Raw genomic sequence first — 26,653 nt, 5'->3', positions numbered from 1 at the left:
CAGGCTGCAAGGAGTGGGACACCCCCTGTCGGGGCACACTGGGGCCTGGGTTCTCAGCCTCCAGCTCAGCAGTGAGGTGCAGGGGGCCCTGGACAGCAGGTCAGGGGCTGCCCAGGGAGTGCAGGTGAATCTGCAAAGAGCATCAGCTCCTGGAGCAGGTGAGGCCTGGGCAGCCCTGGAAATGTCCCAGCTCTTGGCCGGGGAGAGTGTTACTGCATCAATCACATCTTAGAATCCTCCAGCGCTCAGGGAGCCTGCTCAGTCCTGGAGCCACGCAGTGGTGGGGGGAGCCCAGGGAACTAAGACCCTCCCCCTGTGCTCAGGGGCTGGCAGCCTGCCTTAAGGGCAGAGGTGGGTGACGGAGGGAGAAGGACTGGGCCAAGCAAAGGCTGACCTGAGACGGTTGGACACGAGCTGTGGGATGGGAGGTGATGCCCCTTGGGGACAGAGAAACCCCAGTGAGCTGAAGTGGGGCCGCCTGGAGGAACTGAGGTGGAGCGGGGCACCCACACGCTCAGTGTGACAAGCTCCCGCATGGCCTTGAGAGTAGGCCGGGGGCAGGACTTTTGGGAGGACGACAGCAGGAGCAAACCAGGCGTGGGGGTGGGGAGGGCCTCTGGTGACTCGTCCGTTGGCCTCTGCCCTCCTGCCACCAGGGGCTGGCCTTTCTCTGCTGACCTTGGCCCTGGGCCTGTCCTCACCCCTGGGCCCAGCCTCACCCCTGGGCCTTAGGGCCATATCGCCCATCTGAGCCACGTGGACCCTTGCGTGCGTCTCTGAACCTGGCCCACACTGGTTCCTCAGCCTTCTTGGCAGATGTTTGTTGAGCCAACGAATGCACGGATGGACATGAATAGACCGGGGGACGGATGGAGTGGCCTAGTGAGGACCCTGCATTGGGAAATCTTGGAGAACCAGGAACTGCTCGAGGATCCCAGTGGGGAAGGCAAGTAGAGAAATGGGGCTGCAGCGCCCCCCATGGAGTCCCCTCCCCACTCTCTGGGCTCCCTGCCCTTGTCCTCACTGTGGGAGGCACTGGCCCCTTGTTCAGCCCCAGGCGCCACAGCCCAGCAGGGCTCGGTGACACCACAGGACGAAGGCAGTGGGGAGGGCTGAGGGCTCCCACGTGGTGGGTGATGGGGAGGGCATGGCCGGAGAAAGGGGGCTGCCAACCCTGTATGGCTACCCTCCCTGCTCCCTGGGGATGGTGCGAGGACTGGGGCTACCTCCCTGCCTGGGCCCATGGAGGAAGTGGGTGGGAGGTGGGTGTCGAGCTGAGAGAGCAGGTGGATCTGTGCTGGGCAGAGGAAGGGGGGCAGCCAGGCACGAAGCAAATTAAGAGCTGAGAAAGCAGAGCGCAGCCTGGGCCGGGTGGCCTGGTCTTGTCCCCAGAGGCAGAGCTCAGGAAGGCGCGTGGGGTCCTGACCTGCCCAAGGCAGCCTGTGCAGCACGGCTCTCGTTCCTGAGCACAGAGAAAACCTGCATAACTCAGACCTGGGCCCTAGGAACCCATGCTGATGAGACAAGGCTGGGCCCCTCTGCTCCCCGGGGGAGGTTTCCCCGCAAACAGGCGTGGGAGTTTAATCCACCTGGGAAGCACCTTTACCTTTCTACAGTGTTGCCATGTCAGTCAAGTAGAAGTCTGGCTGCTCTGCTCATTAGGGGTCCCAAGCTAGTCTCTGCTTGGCAGGGGAAGGGCCTGTAGCGGGGGGAGCCACATCAGCTGAGGCCGTGGGTGGCAGCCTGAGGCACTGGGTTCCCTGGAGAAGGACCTGGATGAAAGCACCGGTCTTGGCAAACAAGCCCCAGCTTGGGACTTCTGTCCTTAGGGAGGCCCAGGTGCTGCAGGAACCCAGTTTGAGAGTCAGGCCAAGGTCAAGGGCCGTTTCACGCCCAGAGAAGGGCTTCCTAGGCCGGCTCCATCTCCCCAGGGCTACAGGGATCCAGCCTCATTCCTGCCCAACCTGCAGGTCAGAAGCCAGGGACAAGAACCAGGGCTGCCTCTCTGCAGCCCGAGCCCCGGGTGTGGGGTGAGCACCTGCGTGACTCGGGCGGGTGCACTGCAGGGTCGGGCATCAGGTGACAGTGACAGGGCGGCCCCACAACTGGGCCTGGAGGCAGCCCGGTCAGTGGAGCAGGCAGCCAGACGCCTCCCTCCGGATGCTGGTCCTCAGCCTCCTGAGGCCGCGGTGCTGGGGGTCCAGCAGGAGGCCACCCTCAGCTGCCGTCCAGGCCTCTGCATACTGCCGATCCTCCAGACAGCGCTGCCCGTGGCACAGCAAGGCTTGGGCGGCAGGGGCCCGGCCCGGCCGCTCCCACAGGCTGCTCTGAGCCACAGTGGGGGCCAGCTTGAGGGCCTGGGCGAAGGCCCCTGCAGCCCCAGTCTCCTCCCCCAGGCTCAGCAGCAGGCGGCCCCGGGAGCAGAGGTCCTCTGCCCGCGTTGGGAGGTCGCTGTCCCCGGAACCTTCCTGGAGCACGCGGTCCAGGTCCCCGAGAGCCCGGCCAAAGTCCCGCAGCTCGGCCAGGCAGGCGGCCCGCAGACGCAGGTGCCAGGCATTGTCACCACCGGCCAGGACGGCCAGCGAGCAGTAGCCCAGCGCCTGCCCAGGCTGCCCTGAGCTTAGGAGGGTGCCAGCTTCCTGGGCTGCGACCTGCAGGGGGGACAGAGGGAGGGAGGGAGGGTCAGCCCAGAACCCGACAGGCCCCTCTCCAGCCCCGCAGAGCTGGCCTCAGCGGGCTCCTCCCAGGGGCTGGAGGCAGGGGCAGAGGGCACCTCCCTGCAACCCGACCACCCCCGACGCTCGGCTCTCCGGAGGGAGGCGGGGCTGAGGCTCAGCCTAGCCCTCCTCCACTCCCCTCCTCCTCACCGGTCCCCCCCCTTTCTCACAGCCCTGCTGCTGCTCTCACCTCGGGGACCTCCCTCTCGCTCCCTCCTCTCCTCACCTCCCCAGCAGGCCCCGCTGATGAGGCCACTGCACGGCCCCCGACCCTGCCCACCCTCCAAGTAGCAAACAGCGCCTCTGCCCGGCAGGTCCTTGAGCCCGCTCCTCGCCGCCCCAGGTCAGGAAGGCAGGGCCCGCTGGGCGCTAGTGCAACGGCGCTATCTCCCTATGGCGGCTCCCGTTCGCCCGGCGGAGCCGGGATCAGAGTCGGGGGGAAAAGGTGCTGCCACCGCCCCTCCTCGGGCAGGCCCCGCACTTCGCCCCGGCACCTGCCAGCAGGACCCGGGGGCTGCGGTTCAGAGCCTGCCCCCCGGGACGGGCAGGGCGGCGCTCCCAGGGGGGCTGCCCTGGGCTCCCCCGAGCCGCAGAGGGAGCAGGGCGGGGCCAGAGCTCAGCAGGCGCCGTCCATCGCCCTCCCCTCCTGGGGCCTGCGGACGGCTGCGCGGGGGCCCGGCCCGGGGCGCCGTGGACGTGCCTCCCCGCCGGAGCGCGCGGAAGCCCGGCTCCGTCCCCGCCCCGCGACGCGAACCAACGACCCGACTTCTCCGCGCCGCGCCGCCTCGGGAGCTCGGGGGAGGAGCCGCCCGCCGCACAGGCACAGGGCCGCCGGAAGCGGGCGCAACCACTTCCGGTTTACTTCCGGGTCGGCCCGCGTCGCTAGGCAACGGCAGCGCGTCTGGTGGATTCGAGCCGCCGCCGGAACCGGCCTCCTGGAGGCCCCGCCCGGCCTCCCCCTCACGCTCGGAGACCCCCCCCCCCCCCCCGCCCTTCCCTTCCCCCTCCCGCTCTGAGACCCTCGCGCGTCCGTCCTGTGAACGCGGAGACCCCCGCCCGCCCCTGCTCAGGGCTGGCTCCCCGAGCGCCAGGGCCTGATGCCGCCCTAGGAGGCAGCTGTTCCCTCCGCATCGCCCGGCTCCCTCTACTCTCTCCGTCCCTAAGGCTCGGTTGGCAGCCCCTCTGTTAACCCCCGGGTTGAAACACGTACTGTGGCTCCTGTCTTCCTGGGGGACCCTGGGCGCACAGCCCGCTAGAGCCAGGGGCAAACGGAGCGCAAGGTGAAACACTCGCCCCGGGCCGCACAGGGCTTCATGCCGCCTCACTGGCTCCAAAGCCCGTCTATGCTCTCGGCCTCCCCATCCTGGTGGCCCCTGCGCCGCCCTCCCCCCAGGAGGTTAAATTCACGCAGTGCAGTTTCCAGTCCCCGCACCCTGCCTCTCCCACCACCTCCAGCCAGGGAAGGGGGGCTGTGGGCGGAGCAGAATGCCGGGCACCCTTCCCTCTGCCCCGTCCCACTCGCTCCTCTCTCACTGGCTTCCTTAGCGCTTGACCCAGAAACGGCTCCTCTCCACGACCCCCTTGCCAGCTGCACCTTTTTGTTTCTCGAACGTCCCTGGCTGTTTCCTACCTCCAGGCCTTTGCCTTGGCCTGTGTGTCCCATCATGGTCTCACCTCCAGTGCCACCTTGCTAGCCCACTGCCCTGTTCCAGGGTCTCTCCGACACTGACACTCTCTGAAGCGAGTGTCCTCACTGTCTCCCTGAAATGCGAGGGCCCGGGGCAGGGTAGGAGCTCCACTGGCGCCTGGTGGACGCCCTCATATATTGTCCCATAAACAGCGGAACGAAAAATCAACTGGCCAGAGGCAGGGACCCCAGGCCGACCTCCCTTCACGGCCCCCTCTCAGCTCACCACCTGCAGGAGCCAGCCTGGCTACCCACCTCTCCTGGCCTGACCTGGGGGCCTCCTGCTCACACGTCCACCCCACGCCGCCCCCAGCTGAAATCAGGTGGGCTGCAGGGAGTGCCGAGCTGCCCTGGGCTGGGGTCTCATGCCCGTGGTGCCGGGGAGGGGCTCCCTGGGATCCTGGGCACCTGGGTGAGGCTCTGCCGCTCCGAGGCCTCCAGAAGCTGCAGCAGGAAGCCGAGGTCCCGGGCATCCGTCTCCGCCAGGCACTGCAGATCCCGCGCAGCAGCCACCACGTCTCCCTTCTTGAGCCGGAGCAGGCCCCGCCGGGCTCGGGCAGGCTCTGATGGCGGAGCGGGGTGTAGGGCTTTTTGCAGGTGGGTGCCAGCCTCCTCATAGCTTCCTGTCCGGGATGCAGGAAGGACAGTCAGGGTGGGGTTGGGGCAGGGGGCGTGACTAGCGGGACTCACTGATCACTGCACTGGGAAGCCCACCATGGCCTTTCTTGCTCTGCGCTGGCTGGTGGAGCAGCCTGCTGACGGAGGGGCTCAGCCCCAGGAGGAAGGAGCTGGGAGCAGAGGGACATGGTGACATCATGCTGGTCACATGGACTTGCCTGTTCCAGTCCCCACACCTCGGGGGTCGCTAAAGTCCATGACCCTGAGGTGGAGCAGCAGAGCTCTGAGCCCCTCACTGTGGTCTCCGCAAGGATCTGCTTTCTCTCCAGAGCACCTGCGGGGGCAGGGCAGCATGGGCTGGTTGCCACCTCTGGGCCCCTGAAGGCCCTTGCTGGGGCACCTCACAGGCTTGGGGGATATGACAGGCTGGGGAAATGCGGGCTGCCGAGAGACCTCCCTTTTCTAATTAGTGCTGAAATGTTTTCAGGATTTTGCAAGAAAGACTGACATTTGGGCACATGTGCGCTTCAGACAGTCCCACCCAGAACACGGCCTGGCGTCCCGTGGGCACTCACTTAACATTTATTGAATAAACGCATGAGTTAAAGAGGAGGCCCCAGCGTTTGAGCCTTTTATGAAATCCCAAATCACTCCTGTGTTTCTTCGCCCTGCTGCTGGTGCCACACAGGTGACTCGGAGAGCTAGAGACATGCACACACCAGGCCCACGTGAAGACCAGGTCACAGGTCCTGTTGCGGTGGAAGGGACCTTAGAAGCCACTGAATCCAGGGCCTCCTCCCCCATTTCACAGAAAAGAATCCAGGGCTGAGAGGATCTGGGACCACGCCCTCGTTCCCCATGCCCTGGCTGTCACATACCCACAGCAGTGAGCACGTCTGCCAGGAGGATGTGCCAGCTCAGCTGCCCGGCATCGATTTTGACCAGTGCCTCCCCTGCGGCAAGGAGGCCCTGGGTGTCCTCGTCACTGAGGGGAGCCCCGGTGTCCAGTGACTGGCTCAGGAGGACCCGGCAGCGGGAGGACAGACCCTGCGTGATGAGGGCCCGTGCCTCTGGCTTCAGAGAGCAGATCTCAGGGACCACTGTCGTCAGGTCGAGCTTCAGAGCTGAGAGGATGTCATCCACAGCCTCCTGCAAGGGGAGGAGAGCAGGGTGTGTGGCAGAAGTTGTCCCAGCTGAGTATTTGTCAAGGGTTCTTTGCAGGGCCTGGGTGTTGGGGACACCAGAAAGGGTAGTGAGCCCAGTTCCTGCCCTCGCACAACTTGGGGGGGGGGTCAGCCCAAATGAGGGGCCAGCTGGTGAGCGACACAAGGCAGCACAGGGTGTATCAGAGTTCTGGAAAGGAGAGATGGTTTGGAACCGAAGAAGGCGCACCCTGATAGAGAACCCGCTATGGCACAGAAGGGCGGCGGGCATGTGGTGGTGGGGCCGGGGGCTGCGGGTGCAGTTTGGAGGACAGCAGGGCGAGGAGGGGTCTGGACGCCCTGACCATGACGTGGAGGCACAGGAGGCCAGGGCAGAGCCTGACGGTGGTCAGGGTGAGTCATTTGCATCTGACCTCTGACCTGGCCAACAGCTGGGGGCCATGGAGCCAAGGTCAGGCCCGTCCTCCTCCAGTTATCTTTTTCTGTGCCTTTGTTCCTTCCTTTCTACCTTCTTTTGGGCTAGCTGAATATTTTTAGTGCTTCATTTTAATTCCTCTGTTGGCCTTTTAACTCTGCTCCTTTTAATATATTTTCAGCAGTTGCCCTGCAGATTACTCACCACAGTCCCTGCAGTTAACATGGTGCCAGTTCACGTAGGATGTGAGAGCCACACAGCAGTAAATCTCATTCGCCCCATCCTTTGTGATATATGGAGAGTTTGTTCAAAGAAATTAAGAGAAGAAATACATTTTCTTTTGTGTTTAGATGTGCTCTTCATTTCTTCCAGCAGACAATTTCCCTTGGGCGTCCTCAACTTCATCAGCTTCCTTTAGCATTTCTCGAGGTGCAGGTCTGCTGGGGCTGAATCTTCACCTTTCAGCTGTCATTTATCTGAAAATGTCTTCAATTTCACTCTTGTTTTTGAAGAACGTTTTAACCGGAAGGAGAATTCTGGGTGAGTACTTTCACTTCTTTTAGCGCTTTAAAGATACCATTCCATCGTCTTCTGGCTTCCATTGTTTCCGTGACATCAGAAACGATTCTTAATACTGCTGTTCTACTGTACGTAACGTTTCTTTCTTCCTCTGGTTGTTTTTAAGATGTTTTCTTCATCTTTGGTTTCAGAGCTTTGACCAAGATGTGTCTAGGTGTGGTTCTCTCTGTGTTTTGCATATATCATTAGATATGTATATATATTTGAAGAATGTTTCCCAAAAAGCTCAACAAATCCAAGATGATAGACATGAGGAGAACCTCACCCAGGCACATCTTGGTCAAATATAAATGCATATGTATTTGCCCCTTTCTTTCTCCTCTGGATCCAGTTACACATGTGCTAGAGCGATATGTATTTGCCCCTTTCTTTCTCCTCTGGATCCAGTTACACATGTGCTAGAGCGCTTGGAGACATCCCAGAGGTCCACGAAGCTCTCTTCATTTTTTAAAAGTCCTTCCCCTCTCTATTGGTCCAGCCTCAATTTTACTAAATCTTTGGCAGCTTCCAATTGGCTGTTAAGCCCAGCCAGCACATTTTTAATTTCAGAGATACTTTTCAGCTCCAGAATTTGCACTTGATCCTTCGTGATAGTTTGCATGTCTCGACTAGGGTTCCCCGTCTGTTCACACATCATGACAGACTTTTCCTTTGAGTCCTTCACACGTGTATCGTCTCCGCTTCAGTGCCCTGGTCTGCTAATGCCCACATCTGAGCCATCTCAAGCTCTGTTTATGCCGAGTCCTTACTTCCCTGATTATTGTCACATTCCCCTGGCTCTCTGCATGTCTGGCAGCTTTTGGTTCTGTGCTGGACTTTGCAGCTGGTACGTCGCACAGAGCCTGGATCACGTCACCATCCTGTGAAGGGGGTCGTGTTTTGTTCTGGGGGTCATTTTGGTTTTGCAGGACTTGGTTTTGTTCCTTGTCAGGGCAGGTCCATTTCAGTCTTGATCTTAGGGCGCGGTCTCAATTGAGTGCCCAGGGTGTTCCGAAAGGCCTCTGCTCTGGCTGGGTCAGGGCTCCAACATGTCCCAGCCTGGCCTGACCCTGGGTCGCTGTGGAGCCCTCAGCCCCACCACAGGTGAGCTCTGCTGGGCCTCTGGGTCTTGCCCCACATGAGCAGCCCAGCCCTGAGACAGGACCCACGGCAAATTCCACAACGCCTTCTCTGCTTGGCACAGCCCCCTCTTCTCCATTGCCCTTCTAGCAAATTCCAGCCACTGCAACAGCCTGGAACTCTAGTCTCCGCCTCCTCAGCCCAGTAAACCCACTGCCCACCTCCTTGTGCGATGACAGGAAGGCTCCCCAGGCAGAAAGTCAGTTCCCACGGGGCTCGCCTCGTGTGCTTTCCCTTCCCTGGAGATGGCAGTTCTCCACGGCCTGTTGCTGACGCCCGAAGACGCTGCTCTTGTATTTCATGCAGCTATTTTGCTTTCAGGAGCCCCATACCAGTTACTGTCTCCTAGCCAGAGCTGGGAGCTTGCCCAGAAGCTTTTAAAGTCCGGGGATGGGGGTCTTGTGGAGCAGGTGTGTGGGGATGCAGGTCCTGGAGACACAGAGCCCTGAGATGGGTGGATGGAAGAATGATTCTCTCCAGTCCTTCCGACACCTTGGCCTGGGCCCTGCCTGCACCTGGTACTGGCCAGTGGTAACCCACATCAGCTGGTTACCTTTGCAGGGAAAAAGCCCAATTCTTTTTTCTTTTTCCTTCTCCCCAAAGCCCCAGCACGTAGTTGTACATCCTAGTTGTAGGTCCTTCCAGTTTTTCTGTGTGGGACGCCGCCACAGCATGGCTTCATGAGCAGTGCTAGGTCCGTGCCCAGGATCCGAACTGGCGAACCTTGGGCTGCTGAAGCAGAGTGTGTGAACTTAACCACTATGCTACTGGGCTGGCCCCAAAAGCCCAATCCTGTGCTGGTTCATGGGAATTCCAGCTGCCACATATGGAGCCCTTGTTATGGGCCATGTACCAGGCTGAGCATCTGACAGCCTTGACCAAGCACTGCCCCCAGGCTGAGTGTCTGATGGCCTTTCACAAGCACTCCCCTGCTCCCATTTTACCGATGCTGACATGAGGCTCAGAGATGTTATAGGACTTGCTGGTAAAGTTAAAGAGCAGGGGAGCAGGGTCCTGGACCCCAGCAGCCTGGCTCGGAGCTCCTTGTGTCGTGCCTCCTCTCATGGTGAAGGGCAGAGGGCATGTGGGCAGCTCAGCCTCAGCCCATCTCCAGGAGGAAATTCACGAGCGTGACAGGGGTAGGGTGGCCCCTGTTCCCACAGCCTGACTCTCAGACCTGCCGATTTTCCCTGCCATGCATCCTGTTGCCCTGGACACAGCAGGAGGAGAGGCGTTTCTGAGGTGCCTCTTGGAGGAGCTGCTGGCATGTTGAGAGCACCCAGGGGCAGGTTTCTAGGGACCCTCCTCGCCCCACTGCAGCAGGGGCCCTGCCGGCCGAATCCCATCTCTGTTTAATGGGCTTGTCCCTGCGAACCACAGATGCTTGCTCTGCACAGGAAGGGGCATGCAGAGGGCTGGGCTCACAACCACAAGCTTGCACCCAGCGGGAACAGAAACCAGGCTGCCAGCGCCCTTGGGGGATACATGGACACCCTGCCAGGTAGGGGCAGGCGCCATTGCGAGGCCCTCTCATCTCCGTGGCATCTGGGGCTGTTTTTCCTTGCTTCCTCGGATTCCAACCTTAAAAAAACTAGAAACCAGGCAGGCAGGTTCCCTCGGGGCTGCACCCTGGCTCAGTGGAGCATCAGGCAGACAGCCAATTTCAGTCACTCGTCAGTGACATCGCTCTTGGCTGGGAAGTGCCCTTGTTCAGGGATGTTCAGTGGCAGCCGCCTCTGGGCACGACTTCTCTGTGAAAAGCACCTGCCCTGGGCCAGCGATCCGAATCCACAGGCCCTGTTTAGCCGGCTCTGGTCTCGTTACTTAAGCTGGGGGGCCCCCTGGTGGCCCTGAGGGTTTGCAGATCTGTCCGTGCTGACTGAGGCTGGGAGGCACGGGGAACTGTTCAGAAGGGAAAGACTCCTCGAAACTGGGGGTGCGATGATGGGGCTCCCGTGAGCCCCAGTGCAGGGAGTTGGATGGGCGTCTCACACTTGGGATGGCCTGGCCCTGCTCCATGTCTCTTCGGGGGCCGAGAAGGAAGGTAGCGTCCTGGTCCTTCCCAGACACCCCTCCCCTAAAGCACCCCTCACCCCACTGCCCAGGCCCGGGGTGGGAGGGGGTGTGGGGCTGGTACCTTCTGCTGGTCCAGGGCCAAGTGCAGGAGTGCCCGTCCACACAGCGCCTGCACGTTCCCTGGCTCGGCCCGCAGCACGGAGTTGAAGTCAAACATGGCGGTCTTCTTCTGGCCCAGGAACCCGTAACAGCGGGCACGGGTGAGCAGGGACTCAGTTGCCTGACCCCCTGGAGGAAGGGGCGTGTGACATCAGGATTTGACTGCAGCGGGAATGGCCCGGTACAGTGATTCGGCCCTCATCCAGCATTTACTGCACCTATCCTGGCGCCCAATGATGGGGGGTGCAGAGGGCACACCAGCTGCAGGGCCACCTTGGGAGCTCACAGACTGCTGAGCACCAAGACGGACAAGGGGGTAGTCTGGGTTGACCTGGGGGCATGGCTGTGGGGTACAGGGAGCCCAACCAAGAGGGATGGCATCTAAGAGGGCTGATGGATAGACAGAGGCGGCCTCCGACAGGAGGGGGCCCGGCAGCTGCATCTGAGTGAGGCCAGGCGAGGGACGGGGAGGGGGAAGGGTCCTCAGCACTGGAGGTGGAAAGGCTCCAGTCCAAAAGGCACTGGGTGAGCAGGGAGGAGCCCCCTAGATTCTGGGACCCTCTCCAAAGAGGTCGCCGCCGCCACACTCCTTCCAGGCGTCTGTCCAGTGATGGACGCAGGGAGCAGCATGCTGGGCTCTGCAGGTGGCTCTGGGTCATGTGCCCTCCTGGCTAATGCGTGCAGGGCGTGAACTCTGCAGCAGGTGCCATCCCCGCCCTGTCCAAGGACCAGCTCCCTCAGTGCTCACTCCCACCCCACGCCGGCTTCTCCGTCACCCCCCCCCGAAGAAGAGGAGGGTGAGGAGGCGCCCAGTGAGCACAGAGCCGGGAGTCCATGCCGCAGCCTCATCCCAGGTCCACACGTCCAATCTCGATGCACCCCCAGGACTCGCTGTGCGTCCTTGGAAAGTCCCTTCCCCCCAGAGCAGGTGCTCAAGCCTGGCACCAAGGACGCCCCACTCTGTGCTGCTCGGGCCAGGCCCCTGCCCAGCGCCCAGGGCGGGCATGGCTGGGCGAGCGGGAGGCCAGGTGAGCACAGACAGAGCTGTGCTCTATTTCTAGGAAGGGCCTAGGAGAGCCAGGCCCTCACCTCCTGAGTTGGAGGGAGAGGGGCCTACCTGGCAGAAGGGCCTCCGCTGGCCCTCCCACCCTCAGGGCCCAGAGTGTGTGGGATGGCAGCCCAGGTCCCAGCTGGTCCAGCTCATCTCCCAGGCTTTAGCGTGTTCACCTGGATGGCCAGGGCCTCGGTGCAAGATGCCCCTAGCAAGTGGCCCCTGCCCCATGGATGCCCCCTGGGGGTGCAAACGAACCAAGCACATCCTTGGTCCCCCAGGTCCCTGGCCCTAGCATTGCAGAGGCTCCCCATACCCCCATGAACCTGGCACAGCTTGGGAGCCCTGGGGGTGGGCGGGCAGCTCCTACCTGCGGAGAAGATGGCCAAAGAGAGGTAGGCGATGGCCTCCCTGGTGTGGGCTCCACCCTCGGCCCCGCTTGGCGCCCCCCGCAGGATGGCCAGGGCCCTCGCATGGCAGTGGCCCTGCAGCAGCTGCCGGTCTTCATGGCGGAAGACGTCCAGGGTGGGCTGGAGGCACGCTGTGTCCCCAGACTGGACCACCTTCTTCACCAGCTGCAAGGGACGGGTGAGTCACCGCAGTTCCTCCCTGTGCCCCATGCCAGACCGTCCCCCCATCCTCCTTGCAGAGGCGTGGCTCATCGGGAGTGTGGCTCCTGGGATGTGGCTCCAGGAGGGCAGGGACTGCACGTCCCCAGCACAGAGCACAGGGAAGGCCGGGGTCAGGGAGGTGTGAGTGCCGCTCTGGGCTGCTCCTCTCTGCTGTGTGGCGGGGGTTTGCGGGTGTCCCAGAGCCATGCCTCCTCCCCTGTAATGCGGAGGTAGGGATGTCCCTTCATGGGTCCACTCACAGCAGGTCCAAATAAAAAGCACAAGGAAAGGGGGCTTTCAAATCATAAAGCGACAGAGAGCCTGGGGAGTCCTCCAGCAGCTCACCGGGACCAGGCCCTGCTCCAGGCAGAGGGGGACCTCCAGTGGACATCACCTCAGCTCTGGACAGCTCCATCCCAGAGACACCCAATGCTGCCCCTGCTGGCTGCACATGTGTGGACACCTGTCCCAGGGCATCCTTCCCTCCCCCCGTACGGCCCAGTGCAGGGAGACCAGAAACCTGGCCAGAGGAGAGGAGGAAGCTGACAGGCCCCAGTGCCCAACCTCTCTGCCTGGAAGGTCACCTTCTGACTCCGGTTCCCACAGGAAGCCTCGTAACACCTGAGGGAGGTGAGGTCCATTTTTCCCGGGAGCAGCGTAGTCTCAGAGAGGTGAGGCAAGCAGGGCCTGAGGACCTGGGGACCCCTCTGCCGTCCCCCCTCCCCAGGGCAGGGTCACAACAGAACCCGGTTTACATAGGAGATTTGGGACGAAGCTTGCGCTATACTTGACTCCTGGTCCTTTTTTTTCATAACACAACAAAAGCAAATATGGAGCATCTACTGCATGCTGGAGAACTGCTGGGCCCTGGGGTACCTGCTCTAGCTAATTCTCAAGAGAACCTGCAAGACCAGGGCACAGACCAGGAGACTGAGGGTCAGAGAGGTGAGACACCTGCTGGAGGTGGCAGAGCCTGGGGCTGGGACACACTTTGCCTGCTCCAAAGTCCGGGATATCTGGGCTGTGGGGTGCAGAGTAGGGGCCACGGGAGGCCTGGCGCCCTCCATAGAAGTGTGCCCCATTTCCACCTGCCCTGCTGTGGCCCACTGGGGCCGCCTCACCTGGTTGGCGTCGTAGAAGAAGCCTCTTCGCAACTGCAGCAGGGCCAGCCGCACCAGCACAGGGGCCGCCTGGGGCCTCCGGGAGAGGGCCACCAGGAGCGCCTTATGGGCGTCGTCCAGGTGGCCCAGGCGGTACAGGGCATCAGCTGCCAGGAGGCGTGAAGCTTCGTCTTCTGCATCCAGCTCCATCAAAAGTATGGCCAGCTGGTGCACACCATGGGCGTCCCTGCAGAGAGAGCAGCTGGAGGAGAGCCGGCCCCTTCCCCACACCCCCTTCCCCTGCCCAGGTAGGCGGGCCACCAGCAAATCCTGTCCCTGTACACCTGGTCCAGGCAGCGCCCTTCCCACCGAACTGTGGAGACCCTGTCCTGCTGGAAGGACCCTCACGCACGCCGTCCCCAGAACCCCTGGCTGCCCTTTCCAAAATCCAGCCCTCGGCCCTCAGCCCTCTCCATCCTCCCACCACCCCATGGGCAGGCATCTTAGAGACGGGGAGTCGGGGCTGCAAGTCAGCAAGACCCCCAGCTAACCCTGCCTTGGTGTCCTTTTCCACAAAAATGATGACAACGTTGGCCTCACAGCCTCAGGGGTGTGTGGTAGGCAGAGCTGGGTGACAAACAGGGCACACATGGAGTGACCGTGGTGCACCTGCGGGGATGTGAGTGAACTCCCACCGGGAAAGGGGCCAGAGCCTCGCATGTGACAATCGCCAGAAGGAACAAGGAGAAGGGCCCCCAATCACAGGCACAGAAGCTCCTCCTCACCAGCAGGTCCCAGCGATGCACAGTGAGCAACCGGAGGCAGAGGAAGTGTGTGTGTGTGTGTGAGGGGGCTGACATCAAACACGCCCCCAGGAGCTTTGCTAAAACACCTCCTGCCGCCCAGCAACCAGAGCCGCGCACGTCAAAACAGCTGCAGGTCCACCCACTGGGCTGGCAAAGAGTCTGTAAAATGAACATCAGGGCTGGGGTGTGTGGCCAGATGGGCAGCAGCAGGGCCTGAAGTCAAGGACCTTGCAGGGGCCGTGCTCCCTGACCCAGGGACTCGACCTCTGTCTCCATCTTAACGGCAGAACATCGTGGAGACGGGACGTTACCCAGGAAGCATTAAAACCAAGAGCAGAAACCATGGGAATGCTCCAAGGAAGGATGGCGCGTTCACACGGTGGGCTTTCGGGCTGCTCGTGAAGCATGTGGAGCAGCAAAGGAAATGTTCATGGTCCACTGAGGAAAAAACTGGCATATAAATACAGCATAAATCCAGTTTTGTGAAATATATTTTATAGGCACAAAGAGAAACAACTAGAAGGGGATGCTAGCAGTGGGATAATGGGTCTCATTTTTCATTTCCGTTTTGATTTTCTAATTTTCTATGACAAGTCAGTCCGTAATGCATCACACTGTTTGGGACTGAGGGTCCTAAGGTCTGGTTCTTGGCCTTAATCTGCCGAGAACGGTTTATGGAAATCACCTAGCCGCTCTGTCCCTCAGTTTACTCATCTGACAAATAGAAAGGAACACGCCCTTGGCTACCGCGCTGGAGACCAGAATGAAGCAGCAGCCCCTGGCCGGCGCACGAGGCTCTGGTTGTTACCCTTCCTGCGCAGCGGGGCTGTCCATCTCCGCGGCCTTACTCCGGCAGCCCGGCGCGCCCCCGGGTCCCAGGTCCAGCTTCCGCTCCAGCATCCGGCGGCCCTCCTCCCGCAGAACCGTCAGCAGCAGCCCTCGCTGGTTCCAGGGCACGTAGGCCTTGGCGACGAGCAGAGTCTCCTCCGGCCGCAGCCGGCAGGCGGTGACATAGTCCAGCGCGCCCAGGAACGCGCTGCCCGAAAGCACCCGCAGCAGCCCGCGGCCGCACAGAGCACGCACGCAGCCGTTCGGGTGCGGCGGGCCCTGCTCCACCACCGCCTGGAAGTCCTCCCGGGCGCACCGCGCGTCGCCAGCGTGCAGCGCGCAGAAGCCGCGCAGCGCCAGCAGGGGCGCACGGTCCCCGGGGAGCGCGGGCCTCAGCAGGCGCTCGCACAGCGCCCGGGCACCCGCCGCGTCCCCGGCCAGAAGCAGGCACTCGGCTAGGCGGGCGCCCAGTGCGGGCCGCGCCCCGGGCGGAGCCACACGCCGCAGGACGCGGAGCGCACGGGCCACCGGCGCCAGCAGCTCGCGGCCGGAGTCCTCGCGGAGCTCGGCGCGGCTCCGCACAACCTCCTGGAAATGGGCGAAGCCGACGTCTGCGGCCTCCTGCACCTGGGCCCGCAGGCGCTCCCGGTCCCCCGCCGACAGCAAGGCCTCCAAATGCCTGCGCGCCCCCAAGGGGCTCTCGCGGAAGGCCCCGTGCAGGTCCCGAAGCAGGTCTTGAGCCCCGCGGTCCAAGAGGAAGGCCGCGGCTGCCCGGGTGACCAGCAGGGCGGCCAGATGCTCACCTGGGGAGAGAGCAGAGGCGTTGGTCCTGCTTGTTGGGCCAACTCCTCCCGGGGTGCTGCCTGTAGCCCCCCAAGCGTCCAGCGCTTTGGACCCTCTGAAGATCCGGCAGCATCTCCAGTCTCCCAGCAGCCCAGGACAGCGCACTCAGGATGAGCACTAGCAGGAGGCCCCAAGCCCATTCCTGACAGAGCAGGATCAGAAGCAGATGGGGCAACCGGGATGGCAGCTGCCCTGCCCCCCGACACCCCAACCCACCCCAGCATGGGTTGTCTGTCTTATCTTCAGCCAACACGGAAATTTAGTTACCACACCTGTCTTTTCCCCCTGACCTTTTAATGATGGGTTTCAGGGCTGAGTTCCCTCTCTGGGATCAGCCCACCAGGTTGGAGCTGAAGTCTGACCCCCGTACCTGGGTAGGGCTGGCTGTGACTGCGGCATCTTTGTTTCCTGCCTTCTTTGGGCTATGTGGGGACCCAATGCTTCCCTGCCTGACACAGAGATCTCCCCATCAGGTCCAGGAAAAAGGGGACGACATCCTCAAAGAGTGGGGTCTTGGGGATTTACTGCAGCCCACTGTGCCTCAGTTTCCTTTTCTGCTTTATAATGGGGATTACAATGGTCTACACTCACAGGCCTGCGAGGATTAGATGTGCCTGGAACAGGGCCTGGTGTTCAGTGTGACTCGGTGAGGTTTCGAATCAACAACAGTGTCCCCTCCACCATTGTCATTTTTCATGTCTGAGCAACTTTAACATTCATATGAATGGGGACTTTCTGAATTCTGAGCCACCCCATCCCCAACATGGCCCCCAAAAGGTGCACACCACTGAGAGAATCCCAGAAAATTCAGTGCTGCCAGGGCCCAAGCTCACGGGCGCCCACCCTTATGTGACAGGTTAGAAAAGTGCCGCAGGGAGCGGAGGTTCTTACAGCCCCATGAGTTTTGTCTCAAGTCTCTGAACCTCCACGTTAGTGCTGTCTGCACGGAGTCCTTCAGAATTCTCAGAGAGCTTTTCCCTATAACCTAACTCAGTGGCCACGTGATAATGATCCTTTACATGGAAACAGAAGAGGGAAAACGCCTTCGCTTCTGCTGGAAGCAAAACCGCTGTCACCCTGCCCTGTTGCCACCGCGGGAAGTGTCACGTCACAGCTCAGAGTCACGTAAAAACAGCACCTTGCAGCCCGATGTCAACCAACCAACCAACCACAGGGTCACCCTATCTAGTCCTGGTGGCCAAAGTAAAAGCAACTTTGAGCCTTTCCTGTCAGTCACTAACTCCTGCACAGAACAACTCTGTCCCTGATTTGTGCAGAGTTCATGGGTCCCAGGTGCAGAGCCCTGGGGGCTGGGGGGAGCGGTTATTATTGACCCACATGGAAGTGTGTTCTCTGCTCTGATTTTGAGACTCCAATTACACACGTTAGACTTCTAGATGTCCCACAGGTCACCAAGGCTCTGTTCATTTTTCTTCTTTTCATCATATTGCATAATTTCTATTCTATTTTCAACTTCACTGACTCTTCAAACATGCTATGCATTTTTCATTTTGGTTATTGCTCTCTTCAATTCTAGAATCTCCATTTGGTTCTTTTTCATAGTTTTCATTTATCTGCTCACATTCCATATCTGTTCATTCATTATGATTATATTTTCCTTTAGTCTTCGAATATATTTTTAACAGTTCCTTTAAAGTCCTTAGTCTGCTAATTTCAGCACCTGGATCATCTCGAGGTTGGTTTCTATTGACTTCTTTTCTCCTAACTGTGGCTCACATTTTATTTTCCTGTTTCTCTGCATGTCTAGTAATTTTTATTGTACACTAGACATTTGGTTGATGCTTTGTAGAGATTCTGGATTCAGCTATGTTTCTCTGAAGAGGACTAAATTTTGTTTTAGCAGGCAGTTAAATTGGCTAGGATCAAATTCCATATTCTGTCTCTTTTTTGGCAGGCAGCAGCTGAAATCTCTATCTAGTTCTTGCAGCTTCCAGCTGCTGCTTTCTCAGGCTGCCAGCCTCTCCCATGCATGTATAGTTTGGTGGTCAGCCAAGGAGTTAAGTGGCTTCAATACACAGATTTTGGGTTTCACCCCACGATGTGGTTCCTTCCTTCTAAGGATTTCCATTCCAACTTTCCAGCCACCTCTCTCAGCCATGAACTCTGTCCTATGACATCTCAAGCCAGAAAAACTGCAGCTTTCTGTTTTACATGGATAAAACACGGATTGAGGAGTTTCCTCAGGCAAAAAGCTACAAACATGCAAATCTCATCTGTACAGTCCTCATCTTTCAAGGGTCAACTTCCAGTTTCTGCCTACATTTGGTCACTGTTCAGTGCCTCCAACTGGCTGCATTTTATTTTTTGTCCAAATTTTATAATTTCTGTCTGTGGGACACATAGTCTAATCAAGCTATGCCACCATTACTGGAAGCCAGACTCTTCTATCTTTAGATTTAAAAATTTTGACAATCTGGGGGATATAAAATGCTATCCCATTGTTGTTTTAATTTTCATTTTCCTGATTACTAGTGAGGCTCATTTATTTAAAAGTGCTTTTTTGCCAATCTGGTGGGTAGGAAGTGGTATCTCATTGTTTTAATTTGCATTTGTATCATTACTATGATGTTGAACATTTGTGCACATGTTGATTAGCCATCTGTGTTTTCTCTTTTGGGAAATGCTTTTGCCAATTCTTGTATTAGATGTTTTTTCTTATTAATATATAGCAATTCTTCAAATTCTCTGGGTACTAAACTTTCGCCCATTGTATGTTTTGCAAATATTTTCTCTCTGTTGTGGATTGTCCTTTCATTTTCTATAGTTAACGGCAAAATAGAAGTTTAAAATTTTTGATTTAGTCAAATGTATCAAATTTTACTTTGTTGTTTCCACTTTTTGTATCTTAAGAAGCCCAGCTGTACACAGAGTCTTAATGATATTCTCTCATATTTTCTTTCAATGCTCACTCTCACATATTAAGCTCCAGATACATATGGGTCTGTTTCCGGCCTTTATCATTTGTTGTATTGGTCTTTCTATCTATCCCTTAAGTCAATAACCTTCTGTAGTGAATAACATAGCTTTGTATTAACTGACAGAGCAAATCCTTAGACCACTACCTTCTCCATCTTCTCCTCTTCTTCTCCCCCTCTCTCTCCCCTTTCTTCTTCTTCTTCTTTTTCCCCCTCCTCCTCTATCTCCTTTATTATCGGTCCTTTGCTCTTCTATTATAATATCAAGTCTTTCTAACAAAGAACATGGAATATCTCTCCATTTATATAAATATTCTTTACTGTCTTTTCATACAGTTTTATAATTTCCTCCATAAAGTCATACGACTCTTTGAAATAAATTATTTTCTGTTGCTATTGGTAAATGATAAATTCTTAAACCATAAAGTTTCTATTTGTTGCTGTTTTCTATAAATATAAGTGATTTTTATATATCCTGTTAACTTCTGTTACTCTATCTAATATATTTTTGTTCTTTCTTTTGGGAAACATATTGTCTGAAATAATGATTACTTTGTTTCTTCCTTTCTGGTCTTACCTGTTTATTTTTTCTTCTTATCTTATTGCATTGGCTAGGATCTCTAGTACAGATAAATGGGAGAATGGGCAGCCACCACATTCTTGATTTTAAATGGAAGGCTTCTAAAATGTCAGCATTAAGTATAATATTTTTGGTGGATTTTTGATAGATATTATCTTTTTCAATTAAGTTTTATTTTATTCCTTGGTTGATTAATTTTTGGGGGTGTTAAATATAAAATCTTTTTCTGAATTTGTTACAATGATCATATGTTCTTCTTTCTTCCATTAATGAAGGTAGTGAATTGCATTATTATGGAAACACAAAATTATAAGTCCTATATTATTTAACTCAGTTTTAGCTAAAACATGCATCAAAAACCGATGCTTTGACTCAGCAGTTGTGTCAGGTGCTACTGCTGCGTAAGAAGTCGCTGCAAAACTCAGTGGCTTAAAACATCAACCATTTCTATTTGCCTGTGATCCTTCTTCAAGTTGAGCTGAGCTGAGCTGGACGGTTCTTCTGTTGGTCTTCCTGGGGCCACTCTTGTGGCTGCAGCTATCTGGTTGCTAGACTGGGCAGGAGGGTATAAGGCAGTCTCCCACTCCCATGTCAGGGGCCGTGTTGTTGGCTGTCTGCTCAGCCTCCATCGCTGGTGTGCCCTTGTAGCTCACTGGTCTAGCTTCCCCACGTGGCACTGGGAAGGTTCCAAGAGGATGAGGGTAGAAGCTGCTGGCCCTTGAGGCTTCGGCTCCAGAACCACATGCCACTTCCACTGTTTTCTGTGGGTCCCAGAGAGTCTCAAGGCCCAGCCAGCTCTGTTGCCACGGAGCTGTAACAGGCATGGCCATGTTCCCCACCTATGGCATAGTTCTTAATGAAGGACCCTGAAAGAATGGGAGGCGGTTGTTCCAGGCGCCTTGGGAGAATAACCACTTGCAGTCCTGGCACCTGGATGCTTAACCACTGGGAGATTTCAGTTAAAGCTACTCTGACTCCACGTCCTGTCCTCACACACTGAATTTCCCTCTTTGTCTACTTACTAAGAAAAGCAGAGCACTTGCCAAATACAGAAGGGTTTATTCAATGTTTCCAAGGACTTTTGATAAGTAACATTGAGATTAGAATACATTTGTTATGGGAAATTTATTCGTTCACATTGTAAGCCATGCTTGTGTTGCTGGTGGTGATAAGGCGGCTCCCTGTGACACAAGTGACATATGTCTCACTAACGCAGTGATTCTTAGGGAAGGTGCTCCGGTCCACTTCAGAGCCAGGGCAGGACAGACAAGCTTCCCCGCAGTCTCCTCTTGGGGGGGGTGGGCGAGTTTTTCTAGCACACTTGCTCCCCAAGGCTGCAGCCTTCTGTGGGTCCTGGATTTCTGCAGGGGTCTCTCCTGGTGGAAAAGCCCCTCCACCGTGGGAGGCACTGAATGCCCGCAGCCTACCATGGCCCCTGCTCACAGGCCACTGCACGTTTGTGCTTTGGGCACTGAGGGTCCCTACTCAGGATTCTTTGTGACTTTGTTGTGCACTTTTAGGTAATTTATAGTGGGAGGGTTTCAGGGGATCCGGTCTTGCATATTTCCAGAAAGAAAAGTGCCCACTCACATTCCAGTTCTCTTTGCTCCCCCTCTCACATTGGGCTCACTGATAACCTCCGTGGGGCACACTCGGCAGACACTTCTTGTCCTCTCCTCAGGGACGAGGCCCCAGCAGCAGCCTTTAGTGGAGCTACCTTATCTTGCAAACACCCTCATCTCTGGCCCTCCCCATCACCCTGCAGGCTCAAGGGTCCTCCTGCTTCCTGTCCCCTTTGCTGGGTCCTCTTAGGGAGGGGGTTAGGAGCCCTCGGGGGCCATATTCCAGCCTACCACGAATGCTCCATGTGCCCTTGGCAGCCCCACAGGCAGTGGGGCTGTGGCTGCAGCCACCTCCGAGGGCTGCAGTGCAGATTCGATGAAACGCATGTCAGACCCTTAAGATGGAATCTGCCCACTAAGTACCGAGCCCGCAGTGCCATCCATCCCGCACCTCCGCATCTGGCTGCCCCCTCCCTCCCTCCGTGCTCGCACCCTCTCTAGCCTCTTGACTTTAAATCCCTTCTCTGTGTGGATGATTCCGAAAACTCTTCTTCAAACCAAGTGGCCTCTCATCTCAAAGCTCACATCTAGCTGCCTAAGGACATCTCCACTTGATCGGCTCAAGGCACATCTTTTTGAGCACTTGGTGGGTGACACCATTTTAAGGGTGTGACGCACATTTTCGCTGAATCCCACAGGCACCGTCAGAGGTGGGTGTGCCACCATCCCCACCTACACACGGGCATGGAGAGGCCATGCAGCTGGCAGGGAGCTCAGAGGGCTCCTGGCAGCAGGAGTATGGCTCCTGGAGGCTCCTGACCACCCAGCCCCCTGCCCTCCCCCCACCAGAAGGAGGACCCAGCAAAGGGGCCAGGCAGGAGCAGTAGTGTGTCAGACTGGGTGTGTCTAACACCTCTGATGCCCCCTTTCCTGGTCTGCTCCTGCCTGCCCTCTGCGCTCCAGCAGCTGAAAGCAAAGTCCCAGAGTCGTTCTCGATTCTCCTCCACGCCCTGCTTTCCACCGTTTCTCCCCACAAGCTTATCATTTCTAACTCAGTGATATTTCAGACCCATCGCCTCTCTCTAAGGCTTCCTCCTCGATCTGAGCCTCCATCATCTCTCACCTGGACCATGGCCACTGCCTCCTAGCCTCCCAGCCTGGACCCCCTTCCAGCCCCCCAGCAGGTTCTGTTCTCACTCTGGCTTCTATGGCATGTTCTGCACTCAGCGGCCAGAGGAAACTTTAAAAAAGCAACCCAGAGCACCTCACTCCGCAGTGTAAACCCTCCCATGGCTCCTTGCTGCTCTGAGGGTAAAATCCAAGGTCCTTTCGAGGCCAGCAGGGCTTAGGCACGGCCACTGCCTTCAGCTCCCCCCGCCCCATCCCGGAACAGCCACCCTGGCTCCATTCAGTGGCACGGACATCCTAAGTTCTTTCTCCCTTGGAGACCTGCACGTTCTGTTTCTGCTGCCTGGAATCCTTCAGTCTCAGCTCAAATGACACCTCCTCCAAGAAGCCTTCCTTGACCGTCGGGCTAGAGCAGTAACCTTGAATGTTCCATTTTTCAAAGGACGTATTGTGTTTGCTTCTTTTCTTGGGTGCTGGTTAAGGGCAGGGACCATCTGTCTTGCCTGTCTTGCCACTGTGGTGTCCCCAGCCCCAGTATGACCCCCACCACCATAAGCAGGACTTAACCACGCCGTGCCAGAATGGCCAGAGCGGCTTTCGTCTTGCCCCTCAGGGACGTGAACCGCACTCCTACCTTGCGGTCTGCTGCCCGGCGGCTCGGACTCAAGGGCCCGGCTGCATGCTGCCCGGCAGTCCGCGTACCTGCCACGGAGGAGCAAAGCTTCGGGAGACAGGACGTCGCTCCAGGTGCCACTGGGGGCCAGGGCTGCCAGGAGTCTCTGGCAGTCGGTCTCCTGCTGGCTGGCACTGTCCCCGGCCTCCTGGCGCCCCGAGATGAAGTCCTGGAGGGTGCTGACCAGCACGGGGAGGTAGGGCTGCTGGTGGGTGCGGACGAAGGCCACAGTCCGGTCGGCACTCAAGGCAAAGGCCTGGAGGTAGTCGGCCATGCCAGCGTCCACCTGCGTCCCGGACAGGACCCAGGCCAGGGCGCGGGTCAGCCGCAGCTCCAGGGTTTGCTGGGAGTGAGCGTCCAGCAGGGCGCCACAGCGCTGCACCACCTCCCCGTGGCGGCCGTGCACCAGCAGGCTGGCCAGAGAGTGCAGGACTGCGGCCGGGTGATCCGGGCAGAGGGCCGCCAGGAAGGCGGAGGCCAGGCTCCCCGTCAGGGAGACCACCGCCATACCGTCCCAGTGGATGGCCGGGATCTGGCTGTCACCACGGCACCAGGCCTCCAGGGTGGCCACCACGGGTGCCCCACGAGCCTCGGCCAGGGCAGCTCGGACCCTCTGCACCGCCGAGGGGGCGTGGCAGCTGAAGGCAGCCAGGTAGAAGGCGGTGGCCAGCAGGGGCTCCCCCAGGGCAAGGTGCTGGTCCCCTTCCTGGCAGAGGCAGGCCACAAGCTTCTGGGCCGACATCACGCCCGTGCCCCCGACGGGCTCACGTCCAGTCTTCACAGGCACCTGGAGGAGGGGGTGTGGTTAGTGCACCGGTGGCTGTCAGCCCGCCGGCCCTACCGCCCCCCAGCCATGCACAGAGAGGCCTCCCTGGCTCACCCCAGTGAGATCTGTGTCAGCAGAGCCCTGGGGAGTGAAAGCAGGGCGAATTCAGCATGAAGGGGCGATTGTGGTGCTTCCTCAGCAGGAGGTTTCCACGGGGCTGGGGGCATCTACCAGGGTCTCCCAGGCCAGGCTCCCAGCCCACTATTTGCCTCTGGGTCTCAATTTCTTCCTTTGCAGAATGGGAGTGTGACCCTGGTCAGCTATTGACACTCTATGGACATGTGACCCCTGAACACCCAGGTGGGGAGAAGCTGGGTGGCCTGAGGGGTAACAGACCCCTCCATCACTCCACCCTCTGCCCCTCCCAGCACAGGACCTCTCAGAAAGGCAGAGACACCACCTGGCTCTCCTTCCACCAATCCAGGTCACACAGGCCACCTCCAGCACTGTGAGCCTCCAAGGATGTGCCCAACCTCAGGGCTGCCTGTCCACCCACCTCCACATCTGGACAGCGGAGGGCCGGGCTGGAGCGGAGCTGGGGGCTGGGGAGTGAGCGGCACCTGCCTGGCTCTTGGTGGGGGTGGGGTGGGGAGCGACGCTGGCCCATGCCAGGAGTAGGTTCAGACCATTTCTGCTACTTCCCTCTCCCCCTCCCCAAATCTTCTGACCTGGAGAACTGACCTTTCTCTCCTGGGTCCCAAAATGTCTGCAAACAAGCCGTCCACCCAGTATCTGCTCTCTGACACACACGGACACACGCACGAACACACTGAGACACGCACACACTCACACGTGCCCACACATGCGCGCGCACGCATGTGCACACTCAAGACACGCTGCACACACGCTCTCGCGTCAGACCCGCTCACACTCGCCTGTGCTCGGAGGCTGTGGCCGTGCGGGGCGCGCGGGGAAGGGAAAGGCGCGCGACCCAGGCTCGCTCGGGGCCGGTCGAGGGGCGGCGGGCGCGGCTCCAGCGGAGGGTCCGCGGCGCTGGGCTCCCCGGCCACTGCGCCAGCGGGTGGGACGGCGGCGCGTTTCCCGGGAGAGAGTCAACAGCCGGGGCGGCCCCGCCGCTCAGCCACGCCCCCAGCGGCCAGGCGCGTCCGCCCAGGCCCCAGGCTCCAGTCCCTCGCCCCGCCCCCTTCCCGCCCCCGGGGCCCCCTCCTCGCCTCCAAGCCCCCTCACCCCGCCCCGCCCTGTATTGCTCCCCACCCCCACGCCCCCGCGGACCCCGCCCCCGGCCCCAGGTCCGAGCGCTGAGAGGGCAGGAGGGGAGAGCGGCCCCCAGCAGGGCCAGGCTCCGGGCAGCCTCCAGCGAGAACCTGGGGGCCCGGGGCTGCGGGGCCACCGCGGCCAGGGTGGGGCTGTGGTTCCTAGGGCGCGCCCTCACCTGGTCCTCACAGAGGAGGAGGAGATCCGGGGAGGTGCGATGCCCTGGGCCCTGGCTACCCCCAGGACTCTGCCTCGGCTGCCTCAGGCCCAAGACCCCCCTCCTGCGAGCTGCTTCCGGGGAAACCGGCCCTCGGCCACCCTGTCCGCGGGGGCTCCTGTAGGTCTTCCCCTCCACACCAGCTGCTCCCTGGGGGTGGGTGACCTGGGCCTTTGCACATCCAGAGCTCCCCACGGGGCTTCCTGTCTCTGACCTGGCGACCCCTGCCTGAGCAGAGGGTCTGCCTCCTCCTTGCAGGAGGCGCAGGAGGTGGCTCTGAGGAGCTGTGACTGAGTCTGCTGGCCCAGAGTCACCTTGACTGCAGTTGAGGAAAGGGCCCAGCATCCGACAATATTTCAGGAATCCCCACCACCCCTCCAGCAGCCAGAAGCGATGGCGCTGGGGTCTGAGATGCTGAGCCCGCAGAGGCACTGCCCTGGGGAGGGTGGGTGAGGAGCATGTCCCTGGAGAGATGGTCTTGCTTTGGGCGAGGGCCCCTCCCAGTTCAAGGTGCCAAGGTGCCCAGATGCCAGGCAGACTCCTGGTCCTCTGAGGGGCTCAGGGAGCCAGGTGGAGTGCCCGCTGGGGGAGGGGAGACATGGGTGCTATGATGCAGGGCAGATGGGGGCTCTGGGGGTAGAGGGTGCCATGTCTCTGATGTCCGTCCCAGGGTCCAGCCTCCTGGGATGAGGCCCACCGGCCTGTTAGGGAGGGCGCTGTGGGCAGAGGCAGAGACTGGGTCACTGTCTGCAGGCGGCAGGCAGGTGTGGGCAGCAGGGCCTGGTTTCCCTGTCCAGCTCCTGGCCCTGTCCTTTTGTTCCTTGACTTTCACAAAGGCACAAGACCCAAGCCGTGCATGCACTGGTGACAGTTTATTAAGAGATTTCCCATTGCTTTGATTACTTTCATTTTAATTACCCTAATTAGGCGAGAGCCGTAATGGAGCGGGGCTGTCCCACGGTGCTGTGGAAAGGGCCCGGGGCCTGGAGGCGGCAGGGCCGCCTGACATTCACCATCACATTAGCCCTGATCAGTCCCCTGTGTGTCTGCCCCAGCACGTGGAGCCTGCGGGCCGGCAGGCTCTGGCTAGTGGGCCAGGTGGTCACCGGCTGTGATGGCGGCCCCCGCCTGAGAGCGGCGCACCTGCTTCGGGCTGTGGGGGTGTGGGTTGCGGGACCACGAGCAATTTTGTGTCTGCAGATGTGTGTTCTTTTAGGCCCTGGTGTGAGGACCGACCCCGGGAGTAAGGGGCTTCTCGTCAGTTGCGGTGGGAAGGGGTCCGCCTTTCTGATGTGTCAGGGGATGGTGGTTCTGGGCGTTTGCCCTCTGCACTGCTGTGCCTGTCTAACCTGGACAGGACAGGACTGGCGGGGTCTTTGTGGGGAGTTCATGGCTTCTCCACAGCTTTAGGGGCGAATAGGGTCTCACTGCGATGGAAGCGTTAGGCTCCGATTGATGCCCCGCTGGACCAGGAACCACGTAAGAGTCAACCTGGATCCCGCAACCAGGGCGTGTCACTACAGACCCAGATTAGGGGCCCCAGGAAGTGCATCCAGCATCTGGGAGCTCTTCCTGCTGCCCCCGTGGGTCTGCCTGCCCTGTGTGTGCTCAGACCTCGCTGGGAGCAGGGAGGGACAGGGGACTCCTCGTGCTCCCCAAAAGGCCATGAAATGGCATTGTGAGGGATGTGGACACCCATGTGGTGGTCTCAGCAGGAGCACATGGTCCCTGTTCCTGGTCACGCCCAGACTCTGGGGTAAGGATCCGCCAGGGGGTGGGAGAGCTCTGAGTCCCGTTTTCCCAG

At 58.9% G+C, this 26,653-nt stretch overlaps 1 protein-coding gene and 1 long non-coding RNA gene across 2 annotated transcripts; one reads left to right on the top strand and one right to left on the bottom strand.

Moving 5' to 3' along the window:
- Positions 1 to 1,847: 1,847 nt before the first annotated feature.
- LOC124240490 (uncharacterized) lies at positions 1,848 to 5,846 on the top strand. Its single transcript, XR_006888886.1, has 4 exons — positions 1,848 to 1,970; positions 4,558 to 4,727; positions 4,846 to 5,001; positions 5,510 to 5,846. It is a non-coding gene; the product is annotated as an uncharacterized LOC124240490 (long non-coding RNA).
- On the bottom strand, positions 2,100 to 24,417 carry TTC34 (tetratricopeptide repeat domain 34). The gene is made up of 9 exons (XM_046663600.1): positions 24,293 to 24,417; positions 22,553 to 23,378; positions 14,850 to 15,672; positions 13,257 to 13,482; positions 11,895 to 12,099; positions 10,436 to 10,602; positions 5,901 to 6,171; positions 4,813 to 5,027; positions 2,100 to 2,651 (listed from the first exon to the last, which is right to left on the bottom strand). Exons 2-9 carry the CDS (start codon positions 23,331 to 23,333, stop codon positions 2,127 to 2,129), a joined length of 3,213 nt encoding a protein of 1,070 aa, XP_046519556.1. The 5' UTR covers positions 23,334 to 23,378; positions 24,293 to 24,417; the 3' UTR covers positions 2,100 to 2,126.
- Positions 24,418 to 26,653: the final 2,236 nt, after the last annotated feature.

The sequence above is a fragment of the Equus quagga genome, chromosome 5, assembly GCF_021613505.1.
Source record: "Equus quagga isolate Etosha38 chromosome 5, UCLA_HA_Equagga_1.0, whole genome shotgun sequence".
Classification (NCBI taxonomy): Eukaryota; Metazoa; Chordata; class Mammalia; order Perissodactyla; family Equidae; genus Equus; species Equus quagga.
Note: the sequence above shows the minus strand (reverse complement) of the source record. Positions and strands in the feature narration are given on the sequence as shown.